This window comes from Scyliorhinus torazame, chromosome 15, assembly GCF_047496885.1.
Source record: "Scyliorhinus torazame isolate Kashiwa2021f chromosome 15, sScyTor2.1, whole genome shotgun sequence".
Taxonomy (NCBI): Eukaryota; Metazoa; Chordata; class Chondrichthyes; order Carcharhiniformes; family Scyliorhinidae; genus Scyliorhinus; species Scyliorhinus torazame.
In genome coordinates this window covers 128,955,635-128,975,413 of record NC_092721.1, presented here as the reverse complement: position 1 = coordinate 128,975,413, position 19,779 = coordinate 128,955,635, and the positions used below count along the sequence as shown (strand labels likewise).

Sequence of the window (19,779 nt, the reverse complement as noted above, 5' to 3'; positions counted from 1 at the left end):
GAGAGCTGGCGAGTGCGGTGCCGGCGAATCAATTGGCGCGTCTTCATTTGGGGCAAGAAGCCCGTGAGGCCTCGTTAAGTGGACCAATTAACATTGAATTGCATTGCTCGCCTCGCTGGGCCGAGCACCGGGAAGCTCGTGGCAATTCCCGCTCGCTACCACACGTAGAGACTTTTCCGGAGAATTGCGTAGTGTGTTTCTTCCTGGAACCTGTCAGTCTAGTAAAAGGGTTATTCCTGTAGATCCCTGAATCAAAGGGTAAGTTTGAGGATAAAAGCTAATTAATTTATAGTTCTATTGGGAACAGAGCATGCCACAGTGCTATAGAGTACACTGAACAACTTAAAGCATCGGGTGGCTTCGCAATACACAGCAATGGCACTACCTGCTGAAGAAATTCTGTAGTTAAATATTATGCCTCAGTGGATGTATGATGAACAATGACACACTCCTTAGCCCATTCACCTGCCCTCTTGCCACCAAGGAAGCAACAACACAGTTGACCTTTCACCAGTTCCCTCTCCTCACACTGGCATGGCAGAACAGTGTGACTAAAAGGAAGAAAAGTAGGTTTTATAGTGGTCAGGAGTACAGCATGCTATCTGGGAGTGACAACTAAAACATCCATGGCACCATGCAATTATGCCGAGCCATTTCCTTCCCCACCACTCAATCGTACTCAACAGTAGGTGCAAACAATTTTACCTTGCAACGTGCAATTGTCTCACCTTCTTACTCCCTTGAATTAAAGCCAGACACTTGGGAATGATTTTTTGCCAATTCTGCGGCAGTTGCTGCCATTTTTCTGTATTTTCAAATGGGATTCTTGCACTCCTCCAAAAGGATACCCGAACCTATCAAAGCAACTCTGTAAACTTCAGAGATGCTCCTACCGGATTGAATCTGCAGAAGTCATGCTTCCCACTCGTAACTGCTGAAAATCAGACATGACTGGAGGCAGTTGCAGTTTAATATAAGCAGCAGCCTCCGTGAAAACACCCATGTCCAAATTCTGACCAGCCCGCATTCCCACCCCTGCAAAAATGCTGTGAGTTGGGCTTGGTGATGGGATTTCCACATTGGGTCCTCTGGCTACATTTTCACTGTGATGAAGAAGCTCTCTGTTAAAACCTTCAAGCCTATGTTGGACTCAATTATATTATAGTTGTTATTAGATAAATACTCCATTAGACTGTTAATTAAATTTTGCATTAGCAAATCTAGTATGGCTTGCACTTTATTAATATGAGGGCATATTGTTGCAGTAAACTATCCTGAAATTACCAAAAACTTTCAAGACTCAAGTCATTCATTATTTTTCTGACAGGTACTTATCCGCTTATCATAATCCACATATATGAAAGCTAAAATCACCAATTAAAATTACTATGCCTTTGTTACATGCCTGTCTGATCTTTGCTTTTATTAACTCTGCCATGTCAGTTGCTACTGGGGCCTATCCCTAACTCCCATTTCAATCTTAAATCCTTTTATGTTTCTTAATTCTACCCCTGAAGTCTCTGTTAACTTGTTACCTTTATGTCCATCTTCCTTTTATCATTGGAGTGATATCATCCTCAATTACTAAGGTTACTCCTCCCTCTCCCAGTACTTCCTGTAGACCATATAACCTGGTATATCTATTTCCCAGTCCTGACTGTCTTTCAGTCATGTCTCAGTAATGGTTGTCATGGCATATCCTCCAATTTGAATTGTCAGCTACAATTCAATCAACGTGTTCCATATTGCACCTGAAACAGAAGCACATAAAATCGCACAAAGATGTTGGCACGCAGCCTGACAACTTTGCGTCGAGTGATATTTTGGTTGATCGGCACATGTGCGAGTTGGAAGCACACCCGCCGCCAATTAAGAAGCAAATTTAAATTAGTTAAACAGAAATTGATTGAGTTTTCCCATCTGCCTTTACAATTGGTGGGCAAGCCGATTGGCCAGCTAGCCTTTACATTACAACTGCAACCTCGATCCAGGGTGGGATGAAAGTCAAGGCTCAAATAAGATGAACAAATATATACACAGAGGTCTGTGTATGATTGTGCTGTTTAGACACTTGTGGCATAGTTTGTTTTGTTGATATTTATTGGCCCAGCAGCGTAATATCGCGTTAACAACCCAATCTCAAGGATGAGCGGGTTTCACATTTGCTCCCACCGTGTTGACCTTGGGCATACTGCAAATGCAAAATTCATGCCTATATGGTTGTATAAAGAATAATTATTTGGGTCACTTACCCTAAACTATCCTTCTGCTGCACTGTTTTATTCACTAATTTCTTTATTCTCTCTCCTTGCTTAATGACTTCACATTTTTTAGTTTCCCTTTACCGGTGCTGCCTAAAGCATAATTTTTGACTGTTACAATACTTTCTTCCTATTTGCTTGCTCTCAAACTATTATTTAAACTACTTTCCACTTGATAACATCCACTCCATCACCAACACCTACCCTCCATCACTTGCACTGCGGCCAATGCCCCCATTCTACCATTTACTGATTTAGGACCCCAGTCCTGAATTTCTATTTGTGCCACTGTTAAAAAACAAAGGTAGTTTTAAGGGATTTATATTTGTAGTGATAAACATTAGAAATAAGGTACAGTTTTAAGTGGTTAACTTGATGTTTCTGTGCCTGGAAGGGTAAAACATATAGTTAGGTTCACACTGGGCAAAGGTGTGTTTTGTGTGGAATATTGGTTTCAATTCCAACTGTGATTCTGTTGTGCTTAGAGAGGGTTACGGCGTGAAGAATAAATAGGTATTCCGTGGTGGGGTGGGCATGATGGTGCGAGTCCCACAATCATATCTAGGTGTCTTACTGAAAAGGCACGCACCATCACTGACCCACCAGTGAAGAAAGGCTTGATTAAACAGCACTGGGGGAGGCAGAGGGGTGCAGACATTTCAGGTCTGGGAACACTTATTCGTAACTTTCAAATATATGACTGTAAACATTACACAGTGATTGATTCCTGAAAGTGTAGTTCTGTGTCTGTCTCTCTGGGGTGCCTATTTTCTGGGAATTAAGCATTTCTTGATGCAGAGCATAGAGCAGAGATGATGCTCACAACTGTCATTCCTTAAAATGATATCAAAATCTGAGCTATTTACCTGGTTGCTGAAAATGCGTTGTGATGATCGTTCTATGTTGGCAGGTAAACCAAAATATGCAGGTTTGTCATCTTCTGGTAAATGGGTAATAATGGCACGGTAATCCTATAACAGATAAAAATGGAGAATCAATATGCCTTATCCGAGAATAGATCTTACTACTTTAAGTGTAACTGCATTTAATGAACTCCATAAGAACATATGAAATAGGAACAGGAGTGGGCCATTCGGCCCTTTGAGCTTGTTCTGCCATTCAGTACAATCAAGTCTGATTTTCTCCATCAACTTCACTTTCTAGCTCTATAACGTATCCCTCAATCCCGAATAACCAAAAAGGCTATGCAGTTCTGCCTTGAATTTCACATGTTTTTTCACTCATGTTCTTATGTCTATCTCTTTATCTTCCAAACAACCTAAAGTTCACCTCAAATTCGGTGAACATTCTGATAATCTTTTTATTTATTTTCTGCAAATCCATTCAGACAACATGCATAAACATTCCCGATAATCATTCTAGTGACATTCTCCACAGTTAGTCAGGCATAACTTACCCTTCACTTATCTACGCTATCACTCCTGGATCAGCTTATTGATAGATCTGTCTCTGCTGAAGTATTCCAGTAACTTCCACACATCTGAGTTAAACTAACGAGTGCAATTAACTGGTTTGACCCGCCCCTCATTTTTTTTAATTAATGGAGTGATGCAAGCTTTTCTTCCAATTGTAAGTGTAATTCATAAACCCAGGGAATTGGAAAATTAGGTCTAACATATCTGAAATTTCATTTTCTTCATTCATGGAATGCAAGTGTTGTTGGTGGGGAACCATCTTCATGAATCACCACAGTCCACGTGTGAAGATACACCCACATTGCTGTTAGTGAGGGAGAATCAGGAAGTCACCATTGACGAGAAATCCAACTGGACCAGCTGCATAAATACTTGCACCACGAGCAGAGAAGAAACTGCAGCAAGAGACTCACCTCCAGATAAAGCCTTATCCCCATTCAGAAATCTAACTGACTTTGCGCTGATAAAGGAACAATAGTATAGTTCCAAGTCAGGATGGTGTGTGATTTGGAGGAGGACTTGCAACTGGTGATGCTCCCACACATCTACAGTTCTTGTTATTCCAGGTGGTAGAAGTTACTGGTTTGCAAGGCGCTGTTGCAAAGCCTTGCTGAGCTTTGCTGCAATGCGTCTTTTAGATGGTATACACAGAGCTGGTGGTGGACAAAGTGAACATGTCAGGTAGATAGGATGTCAATCAACCCAGCTGCTTTAAGGGGCTGGTTGAGCACAGGGCTAAATTGCTGGCTTTGAAAGCAGACCAAGGCAGGCCAGCAGCACGGTTCAATTCCCGTACCAGCCTCCCTGAACAGGTGCTGGAATGTGGCGACTAGGGACTTTTCACAGTAACTTCATTTGAAGCCTACTTGTGACAATAAGCGATTTTCATTTCATTTCATTTCATTTATGCTGTCAAACTTCTTGGGTGTTGTTGTAAGTGTTCTTATCCAGGCAAGTGGAGAGTATTCCAAAAAAATCCTGCCACATGCTTTCTGGAGTTTGGACAGAATATAGAATAGAACCCCTACAATGCAGAAGAATGCCTTTTGGCTCATCGACCCAAAGGCTTTGGGGAGTCAAGAGGTGAGTAACTTGCTGCAAAATACCCAGTCCCTGACCCGTTCTCATTGTCTTTAGGATTTATATGGCGGATCTAGTTAGATTTCTGGTTCATAGTGCCCTCCTGGTGAGGGGCCATTGGAGGGTGTGTGGGAGCCTCTGTTCGAGGCTATGGGCCAAGTGCTGGCAAATGGGATTAGGATTGGCAAATCAAATGCCGTTCATGCAGCGGTGTGGACTAGGTGGACCAACGGGCCTTTTCTGCACTGTATTTTTCTGTGTTTCTGTGAGGTCACACCTTGCAGGGGGGGTCATGCGGGGCCATGATGAGGGCATGGATAGGGTATAAGGAATGTATAGGGGGTGAAGCCTGGTGGGCCTTTCGGTTTTTATTTTAACTGGTTCGCAGTACTGAAGTAGGCCTTTTAAATAGCCCACCCCTGCAGGCAGTGCCTATGGCTGCTTCCAAACAATGTTTCCACGTTGGGTGACCAGTTCACACCCTCCCTCTACATTGAAAATCCCGCCCTTGCGGGCACTTTCACTCGAGGTGGGTAGGCAGAGCCGGGAATTTTCCTGACTCCCACTATCCGCCTCAAGGATGAAAGTCCAGGGGCGGGATTCTCCTTTCGAGGGACTAAGTCCCCACGCCGGCGGGAAAACCGGCGTGAGCCACTCCGGTGTCAACAGCACCCGAAAGTGCGGAATTCTCCGTACTTCCAGGGGCTAGATGGACGCCGGAGGGGTGGCGCCACGCCAGCCGGCGCCGAAGGGACTGCGCGAGTTTGCGCATGCGCCAAAGGGCCGGCTTGATCTCGCGCATGCACAGAACCGCCGGCGTGGTTCCGCGCATGCGCAGGTTGTCCGGCGTATTCTGGTGCATGCGCAGGGGGTTGTCTTCTCCGCACCGGCCATGGTGGAGCCCTACAGGGGCCGGCGCGGAAGGAAGGAGTGCCCCCACGACACAGGCCCGCTCGCAGATCGGTGGGCCCCAATCGCGGGCTATGCCACCGTGAGGCCCCCCCCCGGGGTCAGATCCCCCCAGGCCCCCTCGAGGATCGCCCCAGCCGACTTACCAACCAGGTCCCGCCGTGTGGGACCATGTCTAACCCACGCCGGCGGGACTGGCCAAAAACAGACGGCCGCTCGGCCCATCGGGGCGTGGAGAACTGCTGGGGGGGCCGCTGCCAATGGCCCCTTACCGGCATGGCGTAAACCCCGCCCCCACCCGAAAACCTACCGGAAAATACGGCAACCAGCGTTGGGGCGGGATTCGCGCCGCCCCCCCCGGGGATTCTCCGACCCGGTGGGGGGTCGGAGAATCCTGCTGCAGGTCATTCAGATTAAGTCTGAGAGAATGAGCAAGAAGAGGGCTGTAATCAGCAGCAAGTGTTTAATAGTGTTTCATTGTTCCAGATACTGAGCTGGTGGAATTTATAACTCTTGATGTCGAAGAAGCAATCTAACAATACAGAAGTAATTGTTAAAAGTAATGGGGAGATAGAACTGGGCAAATACTGGGAGCAGCAGGTCTTCTGGGAACTGGTGAGAATGATTGCATAAGTGTGGGAGGGACACAGTTGTGCAGCAAATTGAGAGCGGTGTTAATTTTAGTGTGTGTCAGATGGATCAAAAGAGAAGGAATCAGGAGTTAGATTAAAATATTCTATAACAAATACATTTCAAACAAAAATATAATATTGATGACAATAACTGGACTAATGAGTAGAGAATAAAGGTCTATTTTATTTAAATATATTACAGCTATTACAATGATCTCCTATTGTGACCTGCAAGTTCATTTAATCAAAACATGAAAGTTCATGCACATAGAAGACGCTTTTATAAATGAATCCCGTTTAATTATGCCAGCTGTTTAAAGTTTGTTATTAAAGAAATTCTTCAACAGCAAATGACACAAGTGTATCCACATCTCCAATGAAGCTTTCAAAATTAAATTAAAATGTAATTTCCTGCCAGATGGAAAATTTCCACTGTTTGCAGCTACATACATGATTAACATCACCTACCATAATGCTGCAGGATTTGGGCACAGTGATGGATGATGGAAATGAAGCTACATTTTTGCTCCTCGACTGTGATCCTGCAATTGCTCTGGGGCTGAAAAATTGCTCCAGATACGAGTTCAGGACTCGTAAATCAAATATGTTGTCGATACGTCCACCATAGATAGCATTTTCCAGCAGACCACGAACAAACTCCCATTGAACATCCTTTGTTTCTGTGGATATCAAATCAATCATTGTTGACTTCCAAGATCGTACTACAATGGAGGATACATCATAGATAACACTAAAATCCTGACTTAGCCCTGCCAGGTAGGCAAATGGGATGGGCGTCAACATATCTTCCTATCTTGTCGCATTGGCCTTCTTATAGTTTGTCAGTCAAAACTACTGTTGTTAGCAGTTGCACATGGCCCCCAGTGGTCTACAAGGTCCATCTAGAAACATGCAGATTGGGCTCCAGTCGAATTATCAGGGTTCTACCTCAATTTTAAACTTATGCTTGCACTAGGGAGATTGTGGTTCCTAGGCCAATTGGGTGGTAAGTGGGCCGGCGTTCAGAAGAAGCCAGAAAGGTAAGTTTATAATTTTTCTTTCAGTTACTTGAGGGCCAGATTGGCAGGAGTGCATCTTCAGGCCACACAAGAAAACCCTATTCCACACCCATCCCACTCCCTCAACCACAGCCATGTCTCTTTTTTCCCTGACCATGATACAATCCTGACTCCCTTCACAACCAAATTGCCCATATTGATCTGTTCCTTGGTCGCAGCCTCGTACTGCCCAGAAACCTCATTCTAGTCTGCCGGCCAGGTTGGGGTTCCTGCAGTATATATGTGAGAGAGTGATTACAAGCACATAGAAGAGACCTAAGAATATTGCCTGGGCCTCACTCAATGAGGAGCTGATGATTTTCAATCCACCCTGATCTACTTGGATTCTAAAATCAAGACTTAGGTTATCTATATTCAGCTGTGAAAGTTCAAGAGAACTGCAGAATATTTAATGAGATAGTACTGGAAATTGCGACTTCTGTAGGAATCACTGAAATTCATTATAGAATGGAGTGCAAATTTGATATAAATAGTAATACATATTTGTCGGGACTTCCGGTGGTGGCCATGGAGTTAGTGGTCACACACAGGGCAGCTCCATCTCGAAGACATTGGTTTGAGCTCATTTTACCTGAAAACGACAGGAAAGTGTAGTATAAGGTGTGGAGAAGATGTTCCCCTTGTGAGTGGCACGTCTGCTGGTTATCTGACCCGGCAGAAGAAGGTTAAAGGCCTGGCCAAGGAACTGAAGGAGACCTGTGGCACAGTAGCAATTGGGAAGATGCACTACTTCTACTCTCCTTGCCATAGTTACTGCACCATTGACCTTCTCTCCAGCTAGATATTCCTCAAACCCAGTGGTGGTCTCTTCTCTTTGGATTTGGAAACAGTTTCGACAACAGTTTTTTTTTAAAAATCGCTTATTGTCACAAGTAGGCTTCAATGAAGTTACTGTGAAAAGCCCCTAGTTGCCACATTCTGGCGCCTGTTCGGGAAGGACGGTACGGGAATTGAACCCGCGCTGCTGGCATCGCTCTGCATCGCAAGCCAGCTGTTTAGCCCACTGTACTAAACCAGCTTACACTCCTTTCCCTGTCTTCATTGGCCCCTATTTGTAACAAGGGGCAGCACGGTAGCATTGTGGATAGCACAATTGCTTCACAGCTCCAGGGTCCCAGGGTCAATTCCGGCTTGGGTCACTGTCTGTGCGGAGTCTGCACGTTCTCCCAGTGTGTGCGTGGGTTTCCTCCGGGTGCTCTGGTTTCCTCCCACAGTCCAAAGATGTGCAGGTTAGGTGGATTGGCCATGATAAATTGCCCTTAGTGTCCAAAATTGCCCTTAGTGTTGGGTGGGGTTACTGGGTTATGGGGATAGGGTGGAGGTGTTGACCTTGGGTAGGGTGCTCTTTCCAAGAGCCGGTGCAGACTCGATGGGCCGAATGGCCTCCTTCTGCACTGTAAATTCTATGATAAGTTCTATGAACAATCACCTTTTCTTACCTTCTGAATTGGATCTAATATTTAAATCTTAGAAATCAAAAGGACTTGAGCATTTTGAAGACTTGTTTGAGGAGGGGAGGTTTGCCAATTTTACAGAGCTGGCTGACAAGTTTGAGTTACCTAATTCAAGCCTTTTTTGTTATTTTCAAGTTTGCGACTTTTCTCGCATGGTTTTTCCTTCTTTTCCTTTGGCTCCACCTTCCTCCTGTTTGAAGAAGATTTTATCCCCGACAATGTCGGAGGCAAAGATATCGCTAATCTTGAAGCGGGATAAAGATCCGCTGCAGTGCGGGTCCTATAGGCCTATCTCACTGCTAAATGTGGACGCCAAGTTGCTAGCAAAGGTGCTGCCAACGAGGATAGAGGATTGTGTCCCGGGGGTGGTGCACGAAGACCAGACAGGGTTCGTAAAGGGGAGACAACGAAATGTCAAAGTGCGACGGCTATTAGGGGTGATAATGATGCCCCCAGTAGAGGGGGAGGCAGAGATAGTGGCGGCAATGGATGCAGAGAAGGCATTTGATAGGGTGGAGTGGGAGTATCTATGGGAGGTGCTGAGGAGGTTCGGGTTCGGGGACGGGTTTGTCAGCTGGGTTAAACTCCTCTATGGGGCCCCAACGGCAAGTGTGGTCACAGGTCGGCAAAGGTCGGAGTATTTTCGACTATACAGGGGAACAAGACAGGGATGCCCGTTGTCCCCATTACTGTTCGCGTTGGCAATTGAACCACTGGCCATAGTGCTGAGAGACTCCAGAAAATGGAGAGGGGTGATTAGAGGGGGAGAGGAACACCGAGTATCACTCTACGCGGATGACCTACTGCTGTATGTAACGGACCCAGTGGGGGGGATGACAGAGGTCATGCAGATATTGAGGGAGTTTGGAGATTTCTCGGGATATAGGCTTAACATGGGAAAGAGTGAGCTTTTTGTGATACACCCTGGGGACCAGAGTAGAGGGATAGATGGCCTACCGCTAAGGAGAGTGGAAAGAAACTTCCGATACCTGGGGATTCAGATAGCCAGGAGCTGGGGAACCTTACACAGACTCAATCTGACACAGCTGGTGGAACAAATGGAAGAGGATTTCAAAAGGTCGGACATGCAGCCGCTGTCACTGGCGGGCAGAGTGCAGGCAATTAAGATGATGGTCCTCCCGAGGTTCCTATTTGTGTTCCAATGTCTCCCTATACTGATCACTAAGGCCTTTTTAAAAAAAATAAATAGGAGCATCACGAGCTTCGTGTGGGCAGGGAAGGTCCCGAGGGTAAGGAGGGGGTTCCTACAACGTAGTAGAGACAGAGGGGGACTGGCGTTGCCGAACTTGGGCGACTACTACTGGGCCGCCAATGTGGCGATGATTCGTCAATGGATGATAGAGGGAGAGGGAGCGGCGTGGAAAAGATTGGAGATGAAGTCCTGTAAAGGGACGAGTTTAAAAGCGCTGGTGACGGCGCCACTACCGCTCTCACCAAACAAATTTACCACGAACCCAGTGGTGGCGGCGACATTAAGTATCTGGGGGCAATGGAGGCGACAGAGGGGTGTGCTGGGAGCCTCGGTGTGGTCCCCGATCTGGAACAACCATAGGTTTGACCCAGGGAGGCTGGATGGAGGATTCCAGAGCTGGCACCGGGTAGGAATCAGGAGAGTGGGAGATTTATTTATAGACGGGACGTTTGCGAGCTTGGGCGTGCTTGAGGAAAAGTATAAGCTGCCCCGGGGAAATTTCTTTAGATATATGCAGGTGAGAGCGTTCACGAAACAACTGGTGAGGGAATGTCCGCTGCTCCCGACACAAGGGATCCAGGACAGGGTGCTTTCGGGGGTGTGGGTCGGGGAGGGCAAAGTGTCAGAGATATACCGGGAGATGAGAGAAGAGTGGGAGGAGTTGGTGGGCGAACTGAAGGGAAAATGGGAAGAAGAGCTCGGGGAGATTGAGGAGGGTTTGTGGGCTGATGCCCTAAGTAGGGTAAATTCCTCTTCCTCGTGTGCCAGGCTTAGCCTGATCCAATTTAAGGTGCTGCATAGAGCACACATAACGGGTGCAAGGTTGAGCAGGTTCTTCGGAGTGGAGGACAAGTGTGGGAGGTGCGGGGGAAGCCCGGCGAACCACACACATATGTTTTGGTTGTGTCCGGCACTGGAGGGGAGTGACGGGAGTGATCTCGAAGGTGGTGAATGTCCGGGTCAAACCAGGCTGGGGGTTAGCTTTATTTGGAGTTGCGGATGAGCCGGGAGTGCAGGAGGCGAAAGAGGCCGATGTCGTGGCCTTTGCGTCCCTAGTAGCCTGGCGTAGGATTTTACTCATGTGGAAGGGAGCGAAACCCCCCGGACTGGAGGCCTGGATAAACGATATGGCGGGGTTCATAAAACTGGAGCAGATGAAGTTTGCGCTGAGAGGATCGGCTCAAGGGTTCACCAGGCGGTGGCAACCGTTCCTCGACTACCTAGCGGAACGTTAGAGGGAAGATAGATGACCAGCAGCAGCAACCCAGGGGGAGGGGGGAGGGGGCGGGGGGGGGGGGAGTATTACTTCGTGTTATTTGGTTAGTTTACCATGTTAGTTACACAATGTTATATTGCAGTTATCATGTTACTTGTATTTTTATTTTTTTGATTTGTAAGGGAAAAAATTGTGTTTGAAAATTTTAATAAAATATATTTAAAAAAAAGAAAAAAAAAAAGATTTTATCGTTGGCTCCTGCCTGGCAAGGGGTCTTTTGCAGATCTATATGACTATATTCTCTTGTCAGATCCCTCCCCCTAAACGGGGTGAGGGCGAGATGGGAAAGTGAGCTGTGTCCTATACTTACTAGTGAGGCTTGGAGGGAGGTTAACTCGACATCCTCATGAGCCCGGTTGAGCCTAATTCAGTTTAAGGTGTTACACAGGGCACACTTCATCAAGGCAAGGATGAGTGTTTTTCTTCCAAACATTGAGGACAGATATGGCCGCTGTTCTTTTGCCCCAGCTAACCATACACATATGTGTTGGACCTTCCCCAAACTCGCCAGCTTCTGGCCTTCCTTTTTTAGTACTATATCGGAGATAATTGGGTAGATTTAAACCCATGTCTACTGGTAGCCATATTTGGGATTTTGGATTCACTGGCATTTCACTCGAGGGTAGAGGTGGACATTGTCGCCTTTGCCTCACTGATAGCCCAGAGGCGAATATTGATTGGTTGGAGGTCTCCCATTCTGCCAGTATCTCTGCCTAATTGGGCAATTTATTGTCATTCATACAATTCACTATTAGGGGGTCGGTGGAGAGGTTTTACCTAAGATGGCAACCATTTATTTCCTTTTTTAAGGATCGAGATGCTATCAGCTGTTAGGAGGTGCTTAATTTAATTATGTGTTTTTGTTTTATATTTGCTTGTAATTTCTTGCACTCTTGCGTTCTCGTTGGTTGTTTGTTAATCTATTATGTAAAACTTCAATGAACATATTTTTTAAAAAACTGGTGAACTCTCGCAATTCACTTTTGTTGGTCTGTTTGATTGGCCTGGTACAAGGATACTGCATCTCAATGATAATATATTCTCCATTTAATGAATCTTACTCAGATATCCATGTTACATTTATTTAGCGAGCTATCAGACCAAGTTCTCTGGGAAAGCTTTTCCTGTGTTCTTAGCCTAATCAAATTATAGATGAGCCTTTTGTCTCAAACTTTGGCATTTTCCCATCTATGCTATAGGTCCAGGTGCACCAATACCATGGGAGTGCACAGCTCCAATTTTGGTAGGGTCATACAAACATGTTAACAGACAAAGCAACTACAATCAGGAAGTCTTTTTTTTTTAAACACATTACCAAAACCTCTCAGAGATTCACTGGCAATATTAGTTTATTCACCTTTGGGTGGTATAGTTATCATTTTTTAAAATAAGCTACTATTATAAATGAAAAAATAACTGCTTCCAATCTTTTGCCAAAGTGCTTTATAACTGACCGTGGGTTTTTATATGGGTGGTGCACCTGGATTGTCTTCAGTGATAATTGCATAATTTTCTTCTGGCAATCATTCTCCAAACTCAAAGTTCATAACGGAATACCAGAAGAAATAAAGAAAGATGTGCAAAGAAAACGGTGCCCATCAGGCAGTGCCAAAGTGAACTGTCAGTAACAGTATAAAGAAAAATATATTGGGCTGAATGAGAGCCACATTTATAAAATCACATAAAAATCTATTCTAGTAATTGAAATCAGGCAGTAACACAGTTATTTAATGCTTTCTGTATTTTGGATGACCCCCAAGCTATGTATTTTGAAGGAGATTCACCATATTTGAGAAAAACTGGCAGTTCGGATTAAATATGATGCAGGTCTACACCGCATACTGGTGGCGTTTGCCACTTAATTCCAGACCCAGAACTCTTTGGCACTATACAATGGTTATCTAAAAGGAGGCATTCTTGGTTTTGTCTTCAGAACACAGAGGTCTAGGTCATTGCTACTCACTGTGTTAACAAGTTCATCCTCGCATTCCCTCTGCATCTCTTGACAAAATCATTACATTTGTGTCCCCTAGTCTGTGTGCCATCACTTAAGTTATCTAAATTTGTCATAACCTTACACTTGTAGCAAATCTCCCCTCAATCTCCTTTGCTCAAAGGGCAACAACTTCAGCCTACTACAATCTAATCTTGTAGCTAAAATCCCACACCCAGGAACCATTTCAGTAAATTTTCTCTGCAACATTTCAATAGCCCTCATATTCATTCAACTTAAAGCATCATAACTGGAATGGGGCATAAAACCTTAGTTGGGGCCGAACCAGAGCTTTTAAAGATTCAGCATAACCATCGTTTTTACATTCAATGCCTCTGTTTGTGAAGCCCAAGATCACATTTGCTTTGTTACCACACTCTCAATATGTTTTGCCACCCTCAAGATCTATGCACATGCATCCCCAGGTCCCTCTGTCCCTTTAGGCACTTTAGAATTGTCCCTCTGTCCCTGCATGCACTTTAAGCCATTAAGAGTCCAATGTCTCGATCCCTTCTACCAAAATGCATCACCTCACAATTCTTTGTATTGGACCGGAATCGGGGCAGGTCGCGGCTGGTAGATTCCGGGAAAGAACTCTCCCAGAATTCCCGACGGTCGTTCGGTCTCTCAAGACCTAATTAGATCTCGTGAGATGTCGTGATTTGGGTCCCGCCCTCGGATGGTTAAGTGAGTTTAAAAACACACTTAGCCGTGCTGATGCCAGATCGAACAGCCATCCGGCAATCTATCGGCCTTGCCGAGGAGATCCCAGTCGAACGCTGATTAGTACTGGTCCCCACAAACGGGTACCAGGCATACCGACACTTGAGGGCTTCTCCCAGTCACTCGGAGGCCTCCAGGTGGTCAGCCTCTGGCAATTCAGGCACCCTTGCACTGCTGGTGTCATCTGGGCACCTTGGCACTGCCAGCTGGGCACACTTGCAGTGCCAACTGAGCACACTGACAGTGTCACCCGGCTGCCACCCTGGCACTGTCAGGTGGAATTGCCAGGCAAGCAGGGCATTGCCAGGCTGATAGGGCCAAGGTGCCAAGCTGGCATTTTGCCCACGCCAGGGATCGGGCCCGGGGTGCCTTGCTGGTATGTAGTGAGGTGCGGGGGATTCAAGGACCCCCTTAACAGGTAAGTTGGGGTATTAAGAGGGTGGCCGAGAGATTAAGGCGCCATTTGTGTCGGAGACATGGTACCACAGTGGTTGTTACTTCACAGCGGCAGGGACCCAGGTTCGATTTCCAGCTTGGATCACTGTCTGTGCGGAGTCTGCAGATTCTCCCCGTGTCTGCATGGGTTTCCTTCGGCTGCTCCGATTTCCTCCCTTAAGTCCCAAAATAATAATAATAATCTTTATTGTCACAAGTAGGCTTACATTAACACTGCAATAAAATTACTGTGAAAAGTCCCCAGTCGCCACATTCCGGCGCCTGGTTGGGTACACAGAGGGAGAATTCAGAATGTCAAAATTACCTAACAGCACGTCTTTCAGGACTTGTGGGAGGAAGCCAGAGCACCGGAGGAAAACCACATAGGCACAGGGAGAACGTACAGACACCGTACAGACAGTGACCCAAGCCGGGAATCGTACCTGGGACCTGGCGCTGTGAGGTTCGATTCCCGGCTTGGGTCACTGTCTGTCCAGAGTCTGCACATTCTCTCCGTGCCTGCGTGGGTTTCCTCCAGATGTTCAAAGGACGTGCCTGTTAGCTGAATTGGACATTCTGAATTCTCCCTCGGGGTGTACTTGAACAGGTGCTGTAGTGTGACGACTAGGGTATTTTCACAATAACATCATTAACATCATGGCAGTGTTAACGTAAACCTACTTGTGACACTAATAAAGATTATTATTATTAAAAATGATGACCCAATCCTTTTCTGCATTGAGGAGTTCCGCTTGTCAGACCTCCTCAAGTGCAGGAAATTATGCTAAGTGCGGCCTTGGGGGAGCGTTCCCCACCGAGTCCCAAAATAGAAACAGGGTGCCGATAGATAGCGACCCTGCTCTTCCCATCCAGAACAGACTCTGATTTTTTTTTTGGTTGGATGCGCCCATTAAATTTAATTTGTCACTTGTCTGGCCATTCTGCTAGCCTATCTGTCCCATTGCAGTTAATAAGTATCATCCTCACTGTTTGCCATTGTTTGGTATCATCAGCAGATTTTGCAACTGTACGCTGTATGCTAATATTCAACTAATATATATATATATATATATATATATATATATATATATATATATGTATAAAATCAGTGGTCCTATCACTGACCCTTGGGAAACCACCTCTCAGTCTAAAAAATTAACGATTTAACATGACTCACTGTTTTCTGTTCTTAAGTCAATGTTGATACTGACCCTCCTACTCCATAAGCTACAACGAGTCGCATATAGCTTGGAAGTATAAGTGGTAACAACTGAGGCCTCCTTTAAGTCATCTGTTATTGAGCTTGGAATTGCATGTAATATCACAATGCAAACATATCTCTACGACACTGGCAAAAAACTGGAGAGCAGTCAAACTAAAGTGGTGACTCACCCGTCTTCCCAACACAATCTAGCCAGACAATTGTATAATTACAGGCAGCAAGGATTCTCTTAATATAGTGACTACAACAGAGGAGCTAGGGTGATTCTCCTTACAGAAGAGCAAGCTGAGAGGAGATTTAATAGAGGTGTTCAGAATCATTATGGATTTCTCTGGACAGAGTAGATACGAACAATTCCCATTGGTGGAATGGTCAAGAATCAGAGGACACAGATTTTAGGTGAATGCAAAAGAACCAAAGATGGTTTTCTTTCTTTCTTTTATTTAGTTAATTAATTTAAAAGTTGTTGTTTGGTTGAAAAGAAGGTGACTTTTCAATCAGCTTTAACCAAAAGTTCTACTTGTAGGTACTTTGTTTGCACTGAGTGTTGAATTTAGTGCATTTGAGTGCTATAGTGAGAGTCTGGTGACTGAGGGAGTTAGGTGAGGAGGGAGTAAGGTGCTCCTTTCATTTCATTTCCGCAAAGAGCGAGAAGGGAGCCAGGAGTTTACAGAGAGTGCAGCTGACTGGGAGCAGAGTTGGAGGGCGGAGGTCCAGTTGGTCCACAGGGCAGCTATATTCTGTATGGTAAGGTAAGGGCAGCACGGTAGCATTGTGGATAGCACAATTGCTTCACAGCTCCAGGGTCCCAGGTTCGATTCCGGCTTGGTTCACTGTCTGTGCAGAGTCTGCACATCCTCCCTGTGTGTGCGTGGGTTTCCTCCGGGTGCTCCGGTTTCCTCCCACAGTCCAAAGATGTGCAGGTTAGGTGGATTGGCCATGATAAATTGCCTTTAGTGTCCAAAATTGCCCTTAGTGTTGGGTGGGGTTATTGGGTTCTGGGGATAGGGTGGGGGTGTTGACCTTGGGTAGGGTGCTCTTTCCAAGAGCCGGTGTAGACTCAATGGGCCGAATGGCCTCCTTCTGCACTGTAAATTCTATGTAAATTTAAGAGGGGATGGAGGCTAGGCCAGTTGCATGCTCCTCCTGTAGGATGTGGGTGGTGAGGTATACCACCGGTGTCCCCGCTGACTATACCTGCGGGAAGTGCACCCAACTCCAGCTCCTCAGAGACCGTGTTAGGGAACTGGAGCTGGATGAACTTTGGATCATCCGGGAGGCAGAGGGGGTTATAGAGAAGAGTTACAGAGAGGTAACCACACCCAAGGTACAGGACAAGAGTAGCTGGGTTGCAGTCAGGGGAAAGAAAACAAACAGACAGACAGTGCAGGGATCCCTCATGGCCATTCCCCTTCAAAGCAAGTATACCGTTTTGGATGCTGTTGGGGGGGATGACCTACCGGGGGAAGCCCCTAGCGGCCAGGTCTCTGGCACTGAGTCTGGCTCTGGGGCTCAGAAGGGAAGGGGGGAGAATAGAAAAGCAATAGTAATAGGGGATTCAATGGTTAGGGGAATAGATAGGAGATTATGTGGTCGCGAGTGAGACTCGCGGAAGGTATGTTGCCTCCCGGGTGCCAGGGCCAGGGATGTCTCGGATCGTGTCTTCAGGATCCTTAAGGGGGAGGGGGAGCAGCTAGGCGTTGTGGTGCACATTGGTACCATCGACGTAGATAGGGAAAGGGGTGTGGAGGTAATAAACGAGTTTAGGGAGTTAGGCTGGAAGTTAAAAGCCAGGGCAGACAGAGTTGTCATCTCTGGTTTGTTGCCGGTGCCACGTGATAGCGAGGCTAGGAATAGGGAGGGAGTGCAGTAGAACACTGTTATAACCTGCCTACTTACCATTGGCTGGGGACTAATGACTATCCCACAATCCTGTGGGAGTATGAGCTTCCCCAATGAGGGGGGCGGAGAAACCACTAGTAAACTCCTCGTATAAATAAAGCTGGCCAGTTCAGGAACCAGCAGGAAGGAGTATGTAGCAAGGGAAGTTACTGCTACTGTTATGTACATATGTTATTGTAAATAAATGTTATTACTTTGTATCCTTAAAACTCGTGCTGGATTCTTCGTGGCCCTTACAAAACTGGCGACGAAGGTAAAAATGAATAGCTGTTTACACTGCTGAAGCCACCTCCCTGGATTTTTGTTGGATACAGGTTGGAAGTTGTTTTCTATTATACCATGCCTCTGTACGGACGTTTGGATGTTTTTGATGCTGCCCTGGAAAGCTGGAACCAGTACACACAACGGATGCGTTACTATTTCCGGGCAAACAATATCACCGAAAACGAGCGCCAGGTGGTCATATTGCTCACCGCCTGCGACCAGCCTACGTTTGGGGTGATTAGGAGCCTTACGTACCCAGCTGCGCCGGACACCAAAACGTTTGATGAACTTGTGAATATAGTGGGGCAACATTTTAACCCAACCTCGTCCACGATAGTCCAGCGTTACCGGTTTAATACCGCTGAGAGGACCCCTGGAGAATCCCTTGCCGATTTTCTATCCAGGCTACGCAGGATTGCGGAGTACTGTGACTATGGTGAGACCTTGTCAGAAATGTTACGCGACCGTTTGGTTTGTGGTATTAACAATGCGGCCACCCAGAGAAAGTTGTTAGCGGAGCCAACATTGACTTTTCAACAGGCCATTCAAATAGTATTATCCCGAGAGAGCGCAGAGCGAGGAGTACAGGAGCTACAGGGAATGGAAGTGCATGCCTTGGGGCGCAACCCCTTCCGTCCGAAAACGTCCCCACGCACTCCTGCGGTACCTTGGGCGAGGCAATGTCCGGACTGACGCCAGTGGCCGTCGGACATTCCTCCCCGCCTACTCCAGAGCCAATGGATGAGGAGCCATGTCCGTGTCAGACATGTAGGCGCCGACCCCGTCGCGGACGGCGGTCCTGGGGGTGCCAGAGGCGCCGTCGTTCCGACCGAAACTGGGACCAGCCCAGGGGCCGTAACTGGGACCAGCCCAGAGGCCGTACCTTCCATGTGGTTGAACCTGCGGCGACGACTCCGGAGGACGTGGAGACGGAGGACGACTGCCTGCAGCTGCATTGTGTGGCAGCTCCCCGTGTGGCCCCCATTAAGGTGACAGTACGGGTCAATGGCCACCCGCTTGAGATGGAGTTGGATACTGGCGCAGTGGTCTCCGTGATCGCCCAGAGGACATTCGACTGCATCAAGCAGGGTATACAGACCCTTACATTAACCGACTCACAGGCCAGGTTGGCCACCTACACGGGGGAACCACTGGACATTGCAGGAACTACAATGACCCCTGTTGTCTATGGATGCCAGGAGGGGCGTTTCCCACTTATCGTGGTGCGTGGCCATGGGCCCAGCCTGTTGGGTAGGGACTGGTTGCGCCATTTGCGGTTGCAATGGCAGCACATCCTCCAAACAGTTTCTGAAGGGTTGACTGAGGTGCTAGGACGATACCCAGATGTATTCCAGCCTGGTTTGGGGAAAATAAAAGGGGCCATAGCCCGTATCCAAGTTGAACCAGGAGCCACGCCGCGCTATTTCCGGGCGCGCCCAGTGCCTTACGCCTTGCTCGAGAAGGTAGAAGGGAAGCTCACTCGTTTGGAGAGTTTGGGTATTATCAGGCCCGTCCATTTTGCTAACTGGGCAGCACCAATTGTACCTGTAATGAAGCCAGATGCCACAGTTCGCTTGTGTGGCAACTATAAACTTACAGTGAATACGGTTTCCCGACTCGACCAATATCCAATGCCTCGCATAGAGGATCTCTACGCGAAACTTGCAGGTGGACTCTCGTTCACAAAATGAGATAGGAGTCACGCCTACCTGCAGTTGGAGCTGGACCCTGCCTCCCGACCATATGTAACGATTAATACACACCGGGGTCTGTATGAATATACACGGTTGCCCTTTGGAGTATCCTCTGCCTGCGCAATTTTTCAACGTGTTATGGAGGGCATTTTGAGAGGTTTACCACGTGTGGCTGTCTACCTAGATGACGTTTTGATTACAGGGAC

General features: G+C 46.8%; 1 protein-coding gene across 3 annotated transcripts in view; it reads right to left on the bottom strand.

The window, feature by feature from the left end:
• Positions 1–19,779, bottom strand: part of dync2h1 (dynein cytoplasmic 2 heavy chain 1) — an 866,357-nt gene that overhangs the window by 201,361 nt on the left and 645,217 nt on the right. For all 3 annotated transcript variants that reach the window (XM_072476728.1, XM_072476730.1, XM_072476729.1), the window contains 2 exons: positions 6,787–6,998; positions 3,128–3,232 (listed from right to left, as the gene is read on the bottom strand). In XM_072476728.1, coding sequence (XP_072332829.1) covers positions 3,128–3,232; positions 6,787–6,998 — 317 coding nt within the window. The remainder of the gene's footprint in view (positions 1–3,127; positions 3,233–6,786; positions 6,999–19,779) is intronic.